This window comes from Eptesicus fuscus, chromosome 6 (assembly GCF_027574615.1).
Source record: "Eptesicus fuscus isolate TK198812 chromosome 6, DD_ASM_mEF_20220401, whole genome shotgun sequence".
Classification (NCBI taxonomy): Eukaryota; Metazoa; Chordata; class Mammalia; order Chiroptera; family Vespertilionidae; genus Eptesicus; species Eptesicus fuscus.
This window is the reverse complement of record NC_072478.1, coordinates 20050779-20070243: the sequence shown is the minus strand read 5'-3', so window position 1 is coordinate 20070243 and position 19465 is coordinate 20050779. Positions and strand designations below refer to the sequence as shown.

Genomic DNA, 19465 nt, shown 5'->3' with positions numbered 1-19465 from the left:
AAAATCAATATTTTAAAAATTATTAACGAGCTGCTTGACATTCTCTTTCTCACATTCAGACTTGGACATCGGTGTGTTTTGCGCTTACCGCACTTCACCGTGGGGACTAGCCCGTTCCCACAGGGCAGGTCTAGGCTCTAGAGGGACTGGTAGTTCTTACCCCTCGCTCCATCCCCCATTTAAGATTGGGACTTGAGAAGCACTACGAATTTGGAGGTGACCCAGTGAGCTTCTTATTTTTTAAGATGATAATAGTAGCCCAATTCTTCTAGTGTCAGTTCTGTGCAAGAGAGTGCATGAGTTTGTTCTGTAAATGCTTGGCACAGTCCTACACGATGGGTCTTGTCATGGTGTCCATTTTACAGATGGAAAAACTGAGGCTCAGAGAGGCTCAGCCTGCCCATGGACATATAATGAGGTGAAGCCACAGAATCAGTGTTGGGAGGGTGGTGGCGCCTGGCCCTGGCCAAGAGACGTGTGTTCATGGGCAGAAACCCTGGATTTTGATGGTGGGTGAGCTCAGTATCCCCACCTGTAAAGTGGGGATATTTGGACCTACCCTGCCTGCCTTCAAGTGACTGTATGAAGATCATCATGAGATGGGGACAGGTCTGTGTTAATGTCCTGTGAGGGTCCCAGCAGACTCAGGGCTGTAGAGTAGTTGAGAGCAGACGCTCTGGGGCCAGGCTGCCCAGGTTCAAATCCCAGCTCTGCCAAGTCCCATCTGTGTGACCTTAGGCAAGTCACTTCACCTCTCTGTGCCTCCGTTTTCTCATCTGTGAAATGGGGATCATAAAGTACCAACCTCATAGGGTTATGTGAGGATCAAACGACATAATATGTATGGTGCCTGGCACATAGTATCAGTGTCAGCAGCTTACTGCCTACTCTGGGGAGTGAGCAGGAGCCCAGAGGCTTGTGGGAAATTGTGGCAGGAGCCCTGTGTTGGATCTTGTCCCAACAGTGAACAAAAACGCCAACCCAGACCCACTGCCAAAAAAGGAGGAAGAGAAGAAGGAGGAGGAGGAAGACCCCGGGGAAGACGGCCCCAAGCCCATGCCCCCCTACAGCTCCATGTTTATCCTCTCCACGACCAACCCGTGAGTATGACCTGCAGCTGGGACCGTGCAAGTCGGGCCCGAGAGCAGACCCGATGGGGTGATGGGGGAGAGGGGCCTCCAAGACCGTAAGGGACCACTGAGCACATTTGTAAATGACACCCTTTTCTTGAGTCACATAAGATAGAAGTTTGTCATAAAGCGCTGATTTCGTTGGAAAAGACCCACTCCTGCCATCAGTGGGAAATCATTGTCGTGAACATCCAAGTCTACTCTGTCTGTAAAGAGGGGTGCCTCTCAGACGTGGCCCTGTGCAGCGCACCCCTAACCCCGGCTCCTCGCGAGTTGGCATTGTGGGCGGGTGTTCTCTGCCCGAGCCCCCTGGCCCTCGTCTCGGGCATCCTCAAGGAGGACGGGTTACTTCGGAGAGAAATCCGTCGCATGTACTAGGATGTCATGTGGTTCAGCGTCGTTTTAGGATCACGATTTTCCAAAGGGAAACTCTGGTCCCTCAACGTGTTCTGGACAAAGAAAACTCCCGTCACATGAGCTGGGTGGGGTTGGGGGAGGCTGCCTTCTGGAACCTGCCTCTTTGGGACTCACCCTGTGTGTTTACTTCGTTATTTCGTTGGCATTACCCATTTTACTAGAGAAATACTTACGGGACCCTGACTCTGTGCCTGGCATGCTTCTGAGTGCTTTACAATTGTATTTTATTTTAATTCTCCTAATGATCCTGTGGGATGGGGACTGCACTTCGTCCTGTTGGACAAGTGAAGAAACTGAGGCCCAGAGAAGTGAAGCCACCTGCCCAAGGTCAGACAGGAAGCACCTGGGGGAGCCCAGACAAGACTGACGCCGGCCCCTGTTCTGAACCACTCCTTCCCGCTGCCATTCACACAGCCCATGTGTATTATTTTTAGCTCCACGTGAAAAGTTTAGTTCCTAAGTATCATTCCATTAGCATATGAAAGGCTCTAATGAGGCTTGTGATTCATAATTTAAGTAAGTTAATTTTTTGGAGCCCCTACCACTAACTCTTTGATCCCCACCTTCTTGTGAGTTAGGCCCAATGGTTATGGCCACTTCACAGATGAGGGCGCAGAGGGCCGGAGTAACTTGCCTGTGGTCACTCGACTTTTTTTTTTTTTTTTTTTTTTTTTAAGAAATCTACTTAACGCAGAGTTCCCCAGTTTTATTTAACCATTGGACAGTTTATGGGTGAAAAACCTTTTCATCTCCTACAAAATCAAGGACAACCCAGCCTGGGAATCAGTTGTTCCAAGAGGGTTGTTTGGGAGGAATAAAAACTTTCAAACAGGGCATGTGAGATCCTCCCTAGCAGAGGGCCCTCTGCCTTCTCGGGGTCTTCGGATCCTTGTACACCCCGAGATGTAGGAGCTTGATAATTCGCTGGTTGTGGAACTTTGGGAGTGAGCGACCTCGGGTAGTGTTAGATGACATAAGGAGATGACAGAAGGAAAGGGCTTGCGAGCCCCTGGTCTGAGTGGACCTCTGCTCGCCCCTCTGCTCCCCACAGCCTTCGCCGCCTGTGCCATTACATTCTGAACCTGCGCTACTTTGAGATGTGCATCCTCATGGTCATCGCCATGAGCAGCATCGCCCTGGCGGCCGAGGATCCCGTGCAGCCCAACGCGCCACGGAACAACGTGAGTCCTACCCCGCATCCCCTCCCAGCCCGGCTCCTCTGTCTCGGCCACTTTCTCCTGCATCCCAAAGCTCTCAGCCAAGTGGAAGGCATGCTGCTCAGGAGGGGACCCTCCGGCTCTTTGGGGATGCTCTGGAGAGAGGATCCTCCAGGAGGCAGTGGCTCTGTGCGCCTGGGGAAGAAGCGATGGCCCAGAGTGGCTGGGGCTGAAATGGCTGAGTCCCGGTGGGGGAGTGAGGCTGAGAGAATGTGGAGTTGTACTTTCTCTGGGTGGAATGTGGGGGGGGAGGGGGGCGGTTTACTCCAGCAGGGGGTGCGCCAGAGGCAATCCCCCAGGTCTCACCAAGCAGACTTCCATTTTGACACGAAGTTTTGAAAGAGGATTGTTTTCACTCAGAAACACAGCCTTAACTTTCAGCCGTGTGTGTGTGTGTGTGTGTGTGTGTGTGTGTGTGTGTGTGTGTATGTGTGTGTGTGTGTGTGTGTTTATTTTGTTTTTTAATCCTCACCTGAGGATATTTTTCCATTGATTTTAGAGAGTAAAAGAGAGAGGGAAAGAAAGAAACATCGATGTGAGAGAGAAACATCAATGTGAGAGAAACACATCAATTGGTTGCCTCCCTGCACGAGCCCTGACCAGGGCCCCGGGCCGGAGAGGAGCCTACAACCAAGTACATGCCCTTGACCAAAATCAAACCCAGGACCCTTTAGTCTGCAGGCCAACACTCTATCCACTGAGCCAAACTGGCTAGGGCAACTTTTAGCCTTTTTGGAGAACTAAAAAGCTCTCTGGCCAGTCCATGATCTGCGAACAGCCCCTATTAATTGAGCACTTGCTGTGTTCCAGGCATCACCCCAGGACGTTTGACATACAAACCCTCCCAATATCCACATTGAATAGATAGTTGGGGAAACCAATGCTCAGTGAGGTTAAGTGACTGGTCCAGGGTCACACAGCAGAATTCCAGTTTGACCTCCCCTAGACGCCAAATTGCTGTTTGTTTTTTTTCAACCACCTCCATTCATTGAGCACCTACTCTGCGTCTGCCCCGCCCCCTCCCCCCCACATCCCACCCCCTGGCAGCCTGCCAATGAGGAATGAGTGTGTGCCAGTGGTTGAGAGGGGAAACTGAGGTAGCGGCAGGCAGGGGTGTGGCAGAGGCGGGGCTGGCAGGGCCGCCTCCTTCCCCAGCTCCTGTCCCATGGCTCCCCCTGCCCAGCACCGGAGGTACATTTCCCGCGGGGCGTGCGGCCCTGCCGTCCTCACTAAGTAGGTTAGGAGCCTGGCGAGCTGGACGGCCCCATAAATCAAGGCCTCCTGTCGGCAGCTTACCTTGCACTTTCCCTTCCTTTGCAGGCGGGGCAGGCCTCCTGGGGACCCTCCTGCAGGGGCCGGGGTGGGGGAGCAAATGGGAGGAAATAATTAGAACACGGCTCCCGGAGGAAACCAGCTCCAGGGCAGGGCTGAGCCACACTCAGTTATCTGCCCAGCTCCCCCGGGGCCTCGGGCCCAGGCCACAGGAGGGGACCCCAGAGGGCTCAGCAAAGGCCCTGCCTCCTCCAGGAGACCAGAGAAGGTGCTCTCCTGCAGGCGGGGGAAGGGGCCTGTGGGGGGCCGCAGCTCCCAGCACTGTGGGAACCCAGGCAGGGCTCCAGCCAGCCCCCAGGGGGTTGCAAAGTGTCTGTTCCCCACTCCATCTCACAGTTGAAACTTCCCCCCTCAAAGCCCTCCTCCCCTCGTCAAGAACATGGTGCCATCTGATGCCCAGCGACCCCTCCCAGAGTTCTTCTTATATTAGCCCAACGAGAACAGGCCTCAGAAAAGTGCGTAGAACATGTGGGGTCCATTTAGCAAGGACTTGAAAGTGCACCACACCCATGTAACCACCACCCAGGGCAGGAAGTAGAACGGAACCGCCCCTAACCTCTGGCGCCAACTCGATCACCCCTCTTCTTCCCTCTGGAGGGGGGGTCACAATCAGGGACACCGTGTGGAGACATGTTTGATTCTCATGACTTGGGGCGCATTGGGGGTGCCCTGACATCTAGAAGGTGGAGGCCTGGGACACCGCTCATTGCCCTACAGCACCCAGGGCAGCTCCCTAGCGAATGATCCCAGCCCAGATGTCGGCAGTGTCAAGCTTGAAAAGCCCTGCCCTGGAGGTAACCTAGATCCCACTTCTGGAAGGCACGTTTCTTAGAATCTCTGATTTTCCCACACTCACACGGGTCCTGAGACGCTAGGATTCCTTTCTGCCCGTCTCTAACGCCAAACAGATGGAATCGCTCTATGCCTCGCTTCTGTCATCCAGCGTTGCTTCTGCTGTGAGATGGTAGCGGCAGTCACGCTTTTTCATTGCTGTTTAGTATTCCACCGTGCGGCCTGATTCGCTTATTCATCTTCCTGTTGATGAGCATTTGGAGTGTCCCCCCTTTGGAATCACCACACTCCCCACACCTGGGCACGACTGTCCCAGGGTGTAAAGCCAGAACCGGAGTGTTTGGATCATGGAGTTTGCACTGGTGGGGCTCCCTAGGTGTGACCAGATGGTCACTGGATGATGCTGGGATGGTTGTACGGGCGGCAGATGGGGGTCCTCCTGCTCCATGGTCGTGTCAACGCTTGATGCTGGCGGCTCTTTCATTTGGCCGACCTGTTGGGTGTGGAATGGAATCCCATGGGGACTTCGCTTTACATTACTCCTGTGATTAATGAAACTGAGAACCTTTGGGGATTAGACTGAGCCATAGAAAGTTGTCATTTATGTAAGTCAAAAGGATCTAAATGTTAGATACTAGAGGCCCTATGCACTAAGATTCCTGCAAGAATGGGCCTTCCTTCCCCTGGCTGTCGGCATCGCCTTCACTCAGGCTGGAGCCACCTTTCCGCCTTCCCATGCTGCCCAGAGACCCGGAGAGGCCAGAGGTGCTTGGCACCTGTGTATGCAAATTAACCTGCCATCTTTGTTGGGTTAATTTGCATACTCCTGATTGGCTGGTGGGCGTCGCGAAGGTACATTCAATTTGCATCTTGCTCTTTTATTAGTGTAGATGGTTGAATCTGGCTTACTGAATTGTTGATTTCTTCTTATCCAACTTCCTCAGCTCTCCAGAATTTGATTCACCTGACCATCTGGCCTGCTCTTCCCCCATTTCCTTTCCTTCTTTTCTCCCTTCCTTCCATTCATTGCTTTACTTAGTTGTCATTTAATGAGCAACTATTATGTGCCAGGCACAGAGTAAACATCAAGGCTTGACAGTGTGAGCTGCCTTCCCAGAGCTCACAGAGCTCCAGGCCCTTGGCCATGCTGTGCCCTCTGCTTGGCGCACCTGAAATGCTCTCCCTCCACCATCTCCTCTGCCTGCCCAGCTCCTTCCAGCCCCTTGTGCCTGCTGCCCACTCCAGGAAGTCAGTGCCTGGCCACGCTGGTCCCTGATGGCCCTTCAAAAGCCACACGTAATGAGAATGGGAACTGTGACCACACAGGTCACAGAGGCCAGCTCCCACATGACCCAGTGCAGCGGCAGCTACTCACGCCTTCATTCAACAAACACTTCCTGAGACCCACCGTATGCCTGGCCCCGTACTGGGAGTTGGAAATGCCACAGGGACAAACATTCCTGTCCTCAAGGGGCTAACATGGACGTGGGGAACGTGGATAGTGAGATTATTAATAACTGAAACCAGGGGTTTGTCAAGTAGTGATAAGTGTGTGGGCGGGGGAGTGGAGGAGAAACTAAGTAAGGGCCATCACAGGTACCAGGAAGGGGCATTTTAAACAGACGGTCAGAAAGGGCACCGAGAAAGTGATACATGAACCAAGCCACAACAGAGAAGAGAGAGGGAATCAGGTGGGACATGGGGAAGAGCATTTCAGACAGAGGGAACAGCCTGTGCAAAGGCCCTGAGGTGAGGACATCCAAGGTGCAGGATGCACACAAGTGGGGGAGAGTGAGAGAAGGTGAGGGCAGGGGGGTGACTAGGCAGATCATGCAGGGCTTTGGGGTGGACTTCAGTTTCTACCTGGAGTGAGGTGGGAGCCACAGAGAAGGTCCCTGACCTGACTCCAGTGCTCACAGTCGCCCTCTGGTGGCAGTCCTCTGTAATTATCAGCCCTTCAACAAGAATCTGACGGGAGTTCCCCCTGCACTTAACTGTGCCTACACAGTCACAATCCTCACAACAGCGTCACATCAGAGACATGCTGACATGTGGCCTGAAGAGGACCCAGGCTACAGGGCATTGTTCATCCAGGCAGACACCACCACTTGGCCTTCCCATTGGTCGGCAAACCAGCCTAATAGCGTGGTTTTGTTAGGACTTTGCTGCCATCTGCTGGATTGTTTCTTCCACAACATACAAATCTACACTGAGACAAGGTGGGAGGGGCCCTTGTGTCATACACACCTTGTCCATCTGCACAGGGCACCTGGGTTGCTTCCTCTGGGTGGAGACTCTTGTCCGTGGGGACTTTGCTGGAACAAGCCATGACCCCCGGCCCCTTGCTTTTATCCCCTGCAGGTGCTGCGATATTTTGACTACGTTTTTACAGGCGTCTTTACCTTTGAGATGGTGATCAAGGTGAGTGCGAAGGGATTCTGCTCCCTCAAGAATAGACCCCTGGCACAGGCGGGGTTAGAAATGCCTGTGTTTGAGGAGCAGCAAGGCCGGTGTGATTGTAAAGACTGAACAAGCGGAGTAGAGAAAACCAGGGCGGGGAGGTGACAGGGACAGGCCATGCATGGGGTTGGTGGCCACAGGGGGGACTTTGGCGTTTACCCCAAGTGAGTGGGAGACGCAGAGGGTCGTGACTGGACTCGGGTGCTCACAGGCGCCCTCTGCTCTCTGTGGGAAGGACAGGCTTGGAGGAAACGTAGAGGGTGGATGGGAGCCATAGAGGGCTCAGAGCAGAGGAGGGAGGGTGGGAGGGAGCCGAGGGAACTAGGAACCCATGATGGCGCTGGCCCAGACAGTGATGATAGGGTGGAAGCAGATGAGGTGACAAGACGTGGGCAGATTTTTGGAAGGCAGAACCCACAAGGATTGTGGTGGGTCCAGTGTGGGGTGTAAAGCAAAGAGGAGTCCAGGCGGACCCCGAGGTTTGGGCCTGAGAACCAGCAAGTGAACGCTACCTTTTGTGAGGGGCCAGCTCTCACTGGGTGGGGGCTCCTCACTCCTCCCCGAGGTCCTCTGGCCTCTGCCCCCTCCCTCCAGGGGGAAGTGACCCCACTGGCGGCCACGCCCCCGGAAGGGCGGGGGCCGCTCCCCACGGTGGGGATGAGGGGCCTGAGCACTGTCTCTTCTGCCCCCCCCACAGATGATCGACCTGGGGCTCGTCCTGCACCAGGGTGCCTACTTCCGCGACCTCTGGAACATTCTGGACTTCATAGTGGTCAGTGGGGCCCTGGTGGCCTTTGCCTTCACGTAAGTCTCTTCTCGAGGCCTCCACCCGCCTCTTCGGTCCCCTCCCCCGGCCCGGGGCCACCCGTTGGGTCAGAGGTCGTGGTCTCATGGTGTAGAGACGGGGAGCGTGGGCTCTGGGTCGCGGGAGGCATCGCATGCCCCTGGGAGGAGCTTCGGTTGGCTTTTGCATGACGTCCACCGTGGAGGAAGGAGAAGGGACCCCCGCACACCTTCTGCCTCCTCAGCCACGGCCCTCGCTCCGCTGCTTTCCGTAGACTAGCCCTGCCAGGACATTCCATCTCCCTTCTGCTCCGCGAACGCCTCCCCAACCACTGTCTCTGTGGGGAGCCCCGGAAAGACCACCGGGAAGCAGATGTGCATGAGGGTTGGGACCCCACCCTGTCCGAAGGCCCCCGAGCTGTGGACCTGGTGACGCCCCTGGTGTGTCTGTCACGTCTCCTGGGGATCCTAGGACAGTGACCCACGCAAGGGCCATGCTTTACCGGGCAGCTCCGCGAAGCACCCACGGGCCGAGCCGCTAGCCCCATGGGCCCGGCAGCAGTCTTAGCAGCACCTTCCTCAAGCTGTAGGCCTGAGGGTCGGGGAGAAAAGGCCTCACCCGCCTCCAACCCAGAAGCGAATCTCCTCGGGGTCCCTGTCTGTGCCCATCACAGTGGATCGTGCCCACAAAGGAGAGGTGCGGAGGCCAATCGGGGGCTGCCCCCGGCTCCCTTCTCGGCAGATCTGCAGAGGGATCTTGAATGGCCCCTGAACAGACTAAGGGCGTGGTTTGTCCTGAGGGCCAAAGTGAGGGCCCATTTCCAATTTAAGGACCCAAGTGTCCGCTCTCAGGTTCTTCCCTGGGAATGCAGGAAGGTCACTGTCGAAGAGCAAGCACGCTCCAGAGTTGCCGAGGCCTCTGAGCTGGTGTAGGTGTACCCTGAGGGTCAGGAGGCTGATTGCACTTCTGACTCTGGCCAGGCCTCCCCATCCCCTTTTTTCTGCATCTTCTACTTTCTCCTCATCTTTCTCTCTGCTCTCTTTATTTCCACACTCGTTCCTTTTTTCCCTCTTTCTTTCTCTCCCTCCCCCCCTCCCTCCTTCTCTTCTTCCCTCTTTTTTAAGTAACTCTTTATTTGACTATTAGAGCAATGGAAGAGGTTATTTTAAAAATCAAGAAGTTTGGCCACACTATTAAGATGTTCTGTAGGTAATGATAATAATGATGGTGAGGATGATGAAAAAGTAAAATGCACGGCGAATGGGGGAATTAGCGCAAATAAGACAAGTCGGTGGCCTTCATATACAAAAAGCAATTGCAAATCAATAAGAAACACTGACCCTTGATAGATAAATGGGCAAAGGATTCAAACGGGAATTAGTACAAATCAGATACAATTTGTTTCCCATCAAGTTAGTACCAGTTTCTTGGGGGGTGAGGGGGAGATTTTTAAAGATAATACACAGGATATGTGAGAGTGCAATGAAATACACTCCTCCCTCCCTCCCTCCATCAGCTATTCGAGTGGTTCCTATGAGGTGTCAGGCAGGCACCTTGGAAGGCCCTGAAAACGTTTTAAGTTCTGAAGAATTTCAGCCTAACCATTTGACTGCCCTCAACCTGGAGTGAATGCTTCTCAAGTCCCCTTCCCTCTTTTCCTCTCTCTGGCTCCCTCTCTTGCTTCCTCTCTGTCTCTCCTCTCTCTCTCTCCTTTGTACTCCTTTTTCTCCATTCCTCCCATCTCTATCTTTTCTCTCTGTTTATTCTCTCTCAATCTCTCTCTCCCCACCCCCGTCCATCCCTTCTCCCTCTCCTTCTCCTCCCACCTCTCTTCCTCTGTCTCTTCCTCCTTTTCCTCCACCCACCCTGGCCCATATCTTTTGGGGATGGGAGCCTAACCACCTGCCTAGCCTGGGTGTGGCCTGGAGAAGGCAGACTCCCCACCATGTGCTCTGGCCTCGGGAGACCCCGGCCCCTCCTTGCCCTGACTGGGAAGTGGTCCGCGTGACAGGGGAGGGCCCGCTCAGGCAGGCACCCGTCCCCCTTCCTCAAGCCCTCCAGCGTGTCCTCTGCCAGCAGCTCCAGGGTCCATTTGGTGGCAGGAAGGGGCGGGGGGACCCTGTCAGTCACAGCCGTCTGTTCACACACAACCCTGGGTTGCCAGCTGTGCCCTGGGTAGTGGGCTTTGCCCTGCGTGTGGCCACCCCCGGGTGTGGCATAGCAGAAGTGATGTCTGATCAACTCACCCTGGCACTTCCTCCCGGGCCTCTGGTGAAGCTGACATGCTTCCACTCTGAGGAGGAGCGCCCCCGTCCACCTCCATCCCTGAACTGGACCCTCACGGTCCGGGGAAGGGGAGGCCTTCAAAAGACCCAGAAACAAACCTTTCGGCCATAGAGCCTGTGCCGTGACGGACTGTAGTTTGCAATATGCTGTTTTGGGGCTCCCTGGACCCATTCAGAGGCTCCCCTCTAAGCCCAGTGGTCGGCAAACTCATTAGTCCACAGAGCCGAATATCCACAGTACAACGATTGAAATTTCTTTTGAGAGCCAAATTTTTTAAACGTAAACTTCTTCTAACGCCACTTCTTCAAAATAGACTCGCCCAGGCCGTGGTATTTTGTGGAAGAGCCACACTCAAGGGGCCAAAGAGCCGCATGTGGCTTGCGAGCCGCAGTTTGCCAACCACGGCTCTAAGCCAACCTCATCTGCAAAAACCCAGTTATTTTCCCACCAAAAGCCAATCCGCGGAATGATTCTTTGTGCTGCAAAAGAATCAGCCACGGGGAGCGGGGTTTTTTTATTGTTTTGAGTTTCCTTTCCCAATGTAGTCATACAAAGGCATTCTAAACAAGCCTGCAGACATTTGTCAACTTATTTGTAGAGTCAACCTGCTAGTTTATGACCTTAAAAATACCTATTTAATTTTTTTTAATCCCTCTGCAAGGAAGGGGTCCAGACAGAGACCTGAGGCCCTCCTGTGAGCCTCGGTGGGCTCATCGCTATCACAAGAACTGCGGGGGAGGGCGGGGGGGCCCAAGGTTTTGCCAGTGGAATCCTGACAGATGCCAGGGACTCTCGGGGGTATTGGGAGAGCTGACAGTTACGGAAGCGCCTATATGCGATGGGCGTAGGGATGGGAAAGCTAGACCCTGAGACCCCGACCCAGACATGCCCGCCCACCTCACTGCCAAAAAATCCATCTGGTGCTGCCACTCCTCCTCCACATCAGGGCTGCAGGCCCGGCACAGCTGTCCCAGCACCTTGATCAAGCCACTCCTGCATGCCCATGGGGCCAGATTGCCAGGAAGCTAGCGAAGGCGCCCTCAAGCGGCTCCTTTTTACCCCAGAAAAGCTTTAGAATCCTCCCCTGGCTGCAGGTTTCTGGTATTTCTTGCCCAAGAAGGTCTCTTGCTCCATGAGGACTTGGTTTACTGTCTTTGTTCTCACCAGATAGATTATGTCCTTTTGGCGGGAGTGGAGCCTGCTCTGAGGACCTCAGCCCGAGTGCCCAACCCCCGAGTCCTGTGCTTCTTTTCTTCCTGGTCTTTTCACTTCCTTTGTCCCGGGTGCCTCACTCCTCAGAGACAAGGCTGAGACCCACCCCACTCCCACGCCCAACCCCCACAAGTATGAGATTAACCTTCTTGTTTTAGAAAAAGGTTCCTGCAAATGTCTGGTTTCTCTCTAGATGTTCAAGTCCATTAGCCTCTTTGTGCCTCAGTTCCCCCATAACATCAAGAATCTCGACTTGGTAATAATGACAGTAAACAGCCTCCATGTGTGTAACCTTCATAACCACCCCCTGTGGAAGCTCTTCCTGCTTCCTCATCATTTGGTAGATGAGGAAACTGAGGCCCAGAAGGAAATGAGTCTCGCAAGATCACTAGTCGAGGTTCACTGCCAGATTCAGGGTTGCTGCCCGTCTCCCAACCCCGATCGGGGAGGCTTTCAGAAGTTGGCACAATCCGTTGGTAGCCCAGCCAGCCTGGGTTCCCGGAGGCCCCGACAGGCCCTGGAAATCCAGGGGAAGAGGCACGAGGCTGTTCCCTTCCTTGTGGAAAGGAACCTTGCTGTTCTGGCCTTTTGGGGTGGAAGCAAGGATTCCGCGGCGGTGCTGTGGTTGTGGCCCCGTCTCAGTGTGAAGACATTCCCTGTGGTCCGCCCAGGGATGTGCCGAAGCTCCCCTGACCGTCCCCACCCGCCTGCACCTTTTGCCCAGACATCTGCGTGTGCGTCCTGCTCCATCCACGGACCGTGGGCCATGTCCATGCGACCACATTAACCCACCATCTCATGAGCCATCACGCATAATGTCACGCTCTGTGCCCATGCATCGAGGCGGGCAACTGACATTTCTCAGCAGCTGGCAGATCATGATCCTGCCCTCACTGCCAAGAGGCCATCTGGTGCTGCCACCCCTCCCTCAGGGCAGCCCGGCAACACTGGTGGAGCACCTTGATCAAGCCGCTCCTGCATGCCGAGGAGCTGAACTGCCAGGAAGCCAAAGAGGGAGCGCTCAGACTGCCACTTTTTTTAATCCTCATCCTCCACACGGCCCCTCCCCCTTGAAGGCGTTTATTTTTCTCGCGTATGATGAAACAGAAAGAAGATTAGAGTGCAAGATTTACACACCTGGGTTTAAATCTCAGTCTGCTGCTTCCCACCTAGAGGACCTGGGGCAAGTCACTCTCCCTCCCTGGGCCTCGGCTTCCTCATCTGGAAAATGGGCATAAAGGGGTCATCTCCCTGCAGGTAGATGCAGAGACATTTAGAAGAGCCACATGTTACACTTACAGTCAGCATGTTTAGTAAACGTCACTGCCAATGAATGACTCCTTCCTAATCTATAAAGGAGAGTCTACAGGATTCTGTGTGCGCAGTAATTCCCAGATACTTTGAGATTTGAGAACCACTGAGCTCATGGGAAAGGGTGGGGGGAGAAGAAACCCAATGGGAGCACTTGTGGGCATTTAAGCTTTTTTTTTTTTTTTTTAATAGCACTCACTTCCAAAGGGGTTACGGGTGGGAAATTCTGTAGCGGATCTGCCTGGCAGTGGGGTTCCCCCGTTCTGCTGGTGAGTTTCTCTCAGCCTGCCCTGCAGTCCCGGTGGGAGGGCTGAGGAGGCCAGGCCTGCTGAGTTGTACCAGGGGCTCAACTCCAGGCCCGCGTTTTCTCAGAGGCCTGAGTTGCCCTTCATTTCATCCCATGACTTGGGATAAAGCCACGAGCGTAGCTCCTGCCCGCTGAGCACCAGCGTCCCCGGTGCCTGTTTTATAGACTAGGATGCTAATGAGAGCAGAGCTGGGATCTAAACCCAGGACCCCCCCACACCCACACACACACCCCGCTCCAAAGCTCGTGACCTGGAAGGCATTCTGAGGCTCCCGGCACCAGAACCTCTGGAGAAAGGCTGTTTCTCCAGCTCTTGGCAGTGACCTTCAGTGGCAAACTCGCCTTCGGTCATCGACGACCTCCTGGCTGTCCTGCTACTTGGAAATGTGGCTTCTTGGTGCCCTCGGGCAGTGCCAGGGGCCTGCCAAGCGCAGGGGGCCGAGCGGGGGGCTCCCTGATGGAAAGGTGGACATCAGCCAGAGCCGCGAGCCTGAGGCTGCCCTCTGGTGCTCGGGCGGGGCAGGGGGTTCTCAGTTGTGTGTGTGCGTGTATGTGCGTGTTCTGTGTTCTCTCTTCTGAGGCCGCTTACGATCTGTCTCTCCCTCTGACGCCACCTCACCAGGAGCAGTACACGGTAAAGTCTCTCTCTCTCTCTCTCTCTCTCTCTCTCCTCTCTCGTCTGCCTCTCGTTCTCCATGCTCTGGTGCAGCCGCGTTGGTTCTGGGCCTGTTTCCATGGCCTGTGTCCGTGCTGCTGTCCTGTCGCTTGCAGTGACCAGAGACCCCCTCAGCCTGCTCCCCGGAGAGGAGGAACCCTGAGGGGTCTTGGCCGCTGCCTCCCACCATGACCACCGTTAGCCCAGTTCTTGGTGGAGAACAGGAAGGGGGTGGGGGACCTCCCGGGGTCCGATTGCAATGCGGCATTTGGCCTGGGTGGGAGTTCCCAGAGGACAGAGTGTCCACCCCCGAGGTGAGAAGGGTGAGCAGCCCGAACAGCTGGACTTGGGCTCTGAGAGGAGCAAGCCCCTCCCCCGGGTGTGTCTACACGTCCAGCAGAGTGGCTCCAAAGCCTGGTCGTTCTCTGTAAGCACGCCTTGCTCAGCCTGCCCCGGTCCCCGCTGCCGGGGACACTCCACTCAGCGCCTCGGCCACAGGATGGTTCTCAGCCTGACCAGGGGCGGAGTGTCTCCTGGAAGAGGGGCCCCCACAAGGGCCATGGAGCCCTTTCAGATGAACACATGCACTCCAGGAAGCGTGTCCCCAGTCTCAACCATTCAGCACATGCTATGGGCCACAGCCTTGAGACTAATGGTGCCTTCGGTTTAAGAGAGAAAACACGTGGTCCGGCCGACGTGGCTCAGTGGTTGAGTGTGGGCCCATGAACCAGGAGGTCACTGGTTTGATTCCGTCAAGGATACATGCCCAGGTGACGGGCTCGATCCCCAGTAGGGAGCGTGCAGGAGGCAGCCAATGAATGATTCTCTCTCATTAACGTTTCTGTCTCTCTCCCCCTCTCCTCTGTAAAATCAATAAGAACATTTAAAAAGAGAGAGAAAACACATGTTCAGGCTGCTGAATTCTGGGGCATAAGAGATGTCCAGTTCTCTTTATTCCCTGAAAAATGAGGGAGGGAGCTCTAAAAACGCAAATGGTGTGAAGAATGACGTTTCTGCACCTGGATCCTCAGACACACCGTGGCGGGGGTCTTTGGGAAAGCTCTGTGATAGGGAGATGGTTGCTAGGAGACTGACACCCCCTCCCAAGGAACTCTGATCTGAATCCATATGTGTCCTGAGAACACAGGCCAGATGTATGCTGGGCGCGGAGACAAAAAACAAGACGAAAGGGGAAACGAACACAGAGAAGGATAAATCGCAGCTTACGCCTTTGAGACGTGTTCGTCTAACGCCAAAAGCAGAGACAGAAAGATGGTTCTGAAACAGCACTGGGGCCTGGCAAAACCCAGAGGCAGTCGGGAGGCTGTAGGGGGAGGGGCGTTGACCCTGACCTTCAGGGCTTCGTGGTCCTGTGACTGGAGAAGTGCAGGGAGGGGTTCCCAGCAGTGGGAACAGTGTGTGCAGAAGCAGACAGGCAAGAGTGTGGCAGGGGGGTGGGACGTGCAGCATGGGGAATGCCGAGGGTAAGGTAAGTTGGACTAGATCCCAAAGAGCCTTCAACGCCACACTTCTGGGAATGCAGGTGCCCCAGGAGGATTCTGAGCAGGAGAGGGAGGTGCTCATTGGCTTTGACCACTGAGTGCAGAAAAGATGGCAGAAGAGAGAGACAGGGAGTGGGGGGAAGTTGGGAGATGGGTAATGGGGTCCGACCTAAGCCGGTGGCCAGGGACAGATGGTGGAGATGTGTAGGAGGGCGGCCCACTGGGGTGGGGATGGAGGACAGGAAGTTGGACGTGAGCTGCAGGCTTCTGGCTTGGGCGACTGGGTGGGTGGTGTGTACCATTCACAAGCCTTTGATGGCCGCAGCCAGCGTCCTCCTTGGGGGCCCAAGTCCTGGCTGGCTAAGGGTGTCATGGCGTCCCCAGAGTCTACGCTGCTAAGACACGCCCAGTGCACCAAACCCTGGACTCGGGGAATATTAGGGGTCGGAGTGTTGGTTTAAGGGCCGCCTTAAGCATTTCCTAAATCCTGTTGGAAGGGTGAAAAAAAATCTTATTTTCTGAGAGCTTGCCAAGGCCACCTCCAAAGAGAGCCCGGGGCGGCCAGCTCCCCTGTGCGGGGTCTGAGGGCCACCGCAGGCAGCTGCTCCGGCCCGGACAGATGGTGGAGGGACTTCCACGAGCCTGACCCAGAACCACAGACGGCCGTCTGCTCACCGGCCCTCCGGCCCCACCGCAGCAGGCAGCTGGGCCACTCTTCCCCGGCCAGGGCAGGGCTGTGCCGGGCTCAGGGTGGGCTCGTGGGGAGCTGTGGGCCGCCCACCACCCCGCCTGACCTCCGCCCCCTCTCTTCCCTTCTCCCCACCCTCACATCCCTCCACAGTGGCAATAGCAAAGGAAAGGACATCAACACAATCAAATCTCTCCGAGTCCTCCGGGTGCTACGACCTCTTAAAACCATCAAGCGGTTGCCAAAGCTCAAGGTGAGACGGGCGTGTGGGAGGCCTGGCAGGGTTGCCCCGTGCAGGTGGGCAGGCTGCACACGGCTCAAGGATGCGACACTGAAAGGGGTGATGATCACATAGGGCCGTTGTAGATGGATAGTTCTGTTACCACGACTTCCCAGCAGGTGGCAGTAAAGTGGATCTGACACAATCTAAGACCTGAATCATGACACTTTCCCATTGGATGAAACGTCTCCCTGTGGGAGGGTCAGAACCCCTTTTTCTAATTCACATGAAGGCATCCTGTGGATAAAACGGGGTGTAACCCATACACTGGGTGTCTGGTCCCTCATAACCTTTGACTTGTCACCTACCTGTCCTAGGCTCCAGTATGTCTTGTTCCAAAATCTCGTGACCCAGCATTCCCCGAAAGCTTATGGTTCCAAAAAGAAAGAAAAGAAACCTAGTCACCTGAGCACGTCTTTGCAATGTTAGGCTCCGCCTGAGGGCATGACCTCTTACTGTTTCTTCAAGTCCAGTCACGTTGTCTTTTACTTTAAGTGGATTTATTTTGAAAGGAAGTGCTATGTCCAGTTTCTCAAATCGGAAAACCAGAACCCACTGTTAACCGAAGGTAAAACTTAAGGATCTGTTCAGCAGACGTCAGGTGCTGCTGTGACAACCTAGCCGAACACGGTGGCCTGACCAAGGCGTTGAACGCCGATGCTGCTCTTTCTTGCTTAAAAGGAAAAGTAGCAACGTTAGGAGCTAACATAGTAGCAACTAAGGAAGTCTCTCTCCTTCCCCCGCAAGGATCGGAAGAGAATGGGAGCGGGAATAACTGTGCTGCCCTGCAAGTCAGTGGAGCTTAGTGCTGGGCTCCTAAGGGATGTCTGATACCACCAGGGGGTGCCCCTCGTGGATTTTGATACGAATACCAACATGTTGAGGAAAGTTACCAGAGATGTCACGTGGCTGCCCTTCGAATGTGAACCTGTGCTTGTATGGAAATGCGGGGAATCCCAGCAGTATTCGGTTCCACGGTTCTTGGCCATTTTCTGAGTCACGGCCCCCTCTGAAAGCCCGTGTAAGCCCTGCCCTGTCTCCCCCGGGGGAGAGCTGGCCACTCCAGCCTGTACCCCCAGCCGGTTCAGCCCCCCTTGGTGCCCACTCACGGTTAGGGCCCAATGTGAGAGGAAGCAGAGCGGGTGGGGGACACCCCAGACCGGGACCCGCACCTTGTCCGGGGGTGGATGGGAGGGTTCCATGGTGCTCAGGGCAGCGTCTCTGGGGCCCACGAGGTCCTCTCTCCGATCCAGACCTGCAGCTGATGAGGACCGGGAGCGGCGTGAGGCAGGGACACAAAATTGACAGGAAGTTACCTCTCCGTTGAGGACCTTCCCGCTTGCCCTGAAGGCCGTGCACGTAACCCGGAGGGGCTCGGAGGAGCCTTTCCAGGTCCCCGGCGCTGCGGTGGGGCGCTGTGGGTACATAGAAACTCGGGATTGGGTCCAGCCCCGCACGTCCTTCTCACAACTGTGCGGCCTTCGCTCGGCTAGCGTCCTGGTCTGTAAAAGGGGAGCAATGACAATGCTCTGGGGCCCCGCCCTCACCCCCTCTCTCCACCCCGCCCCGCAGGCCGTGTTTGACTGTGTGGTGAATTCTCTCAAGAACGTCTTCAACATCCTCATTGTCTACATGCTGTTCATGTTCATCTTCGCCGTGGTGGCCGTGCAGCTGTTCAAGGGCAAGTTCTTCCACTGCACCGATGAGTCCAAGGAGTTCGAGAAGGACTGTCGGTGGGTCTCCGCTCTCCGAGGCGTCCCCCGGGGGGCCGGCGGGGCAGCAGAGGCAGGGCTCCCCGTCTCCGGCCTGGAAGCTGCAGTGCTGGGCGTGGGGAGTGACCTGATTGAAGCCGCTGGACTCTGGGTAGAGAAAGGCCGTTCTGGAATTTAAGTCCCTGTCTGTCCCCCTGGGATGCGCCGTAAACCAGTTGCTTAACTGTCTAGTCCCCGGCTTTGTCAGGTGGGGGATGTTCGTACACGTCCACGTCCCCTCATTTGAAGCCTTGACAGGCCCATGTGCTTCAGATCAGCACATTTTGATTTGAGGTTTCCGGAAGGTTGTCTGGTGCCCGTCCGCACGGGGCCTGACGCCCTCCGCTGGCCCAGAGCAGCCCTGTTCTCAGTGTTTCTGTCCGGAAACATGTGCCTGTTGGCACCAAATGGGATAAATAACAAGTACCCAGAGCCTCGCATCCGGTTGGGTCGAAGAAGTGAGGACCGAGGTGGAGGGGCCAGGCAGGAGAGGCCGTTGGGGTCCCGGTCTCTGTCTCGACGGCTCCGTGCAGGCCAGAAGCCGCCGGAGACCGCAGGTCCGCGAATGGGCATGGCTGTGTGCTGATAAAATTTATCTCTGGAAACTAACACTCGAATTATTTTTTTAAATGGTTTTCTTTTATTTATTTATTTATTTATTTCAGAGAGGGAGAGAGAGAGAGAGAAACATCAATGATGAGAGAGAATCATAGATCAGCTGCCTCCTGCGTGCCCCCCACTGGGGATCAAGCCGGCAATCTGGGCATGTGCCCCTGACCGGAATCGAACCCGGGACCCTTCAGTCTGCAGGCCGACACTCTATCCACTGAGCCAAACCGGCTAGGGCACTAAAATTTGAATTTTGTATAATTTTTACGTATCGGGAATGATTTGTTTTCAACCATTTAAAAATGTAAAAAAAAAACAAAACACTATCCTTGGCTTGTGGGCCGTGCAGAAACTGGTCCAGATTTGGTCTCGGGGCCGTAACGTGCCCACCCCTGAGTTAGGGGCAGAGGGTTTGGTTTCCAGAACTTCCTGGAGGAGAAATTGTGGAGGAGGGTGTGGGCCTCACGGTGGGAAGGGGCGCTCAGGAAAGCTGCGCCTCTCCTTTAGCAAGCACCCCTGAGCGCTGCCGCTGTTGCTGGCGCGGCAGACGCCAGCTGCTGTTATTTTGGTGGCTGTTTCCGGAGCTGGAAGGGTCCCGGCCTGTAGCTAAGAGTCTGGAGCTCAGCCCTGACTCCTGCCCTGAAAAGGAGCAGCTACCACCCCCACTGGCCTGATGGACGCAGGAACGTGCCTGTCTCTCTCCCTGCTCTTAACCGCGTCCCCCAATCTGAG

The 19465-nt window shown here is 55.2% G+C and overlaps 1 protein-coding gene across 3 annotated transcripts in view; it reads left to right on the top strand.

The window, feature by feature from the left end:
- The window catches only part of CACNA1A (calcium voltage-gated channel subunit alpha1 A), a 221062-nt gene that overhangs the window by 155837 nt on the left and 45760 nt on the right, over positions 1-19465 (top strand). For all 3 annotated transcript variants that reach the window (XM_054717352.1, XM_054717351.1, XM_054717353.1), the window contains exons 21-26: positions 965-1100; positions 2599-2728; positions 7250-7309; positions 8046-8152; positions 16247-16346; positions 17946-18106. In XM_054717352.1, coding sequence (XP_054573327.1) covers positions 965-1100; positions 2599-2728; positions 7250-7309; positions 8046-8152; positions 16247-16346; positions 17946-18106 — 694 coding nt within the window. The remainder of the gene's footprint in view (positions 1-964; positions 1101-2598; positions 2729-7249; positions 7310-8045; positions 8153-16246; positions 16347-17945; positions 18107-19465) is intronic.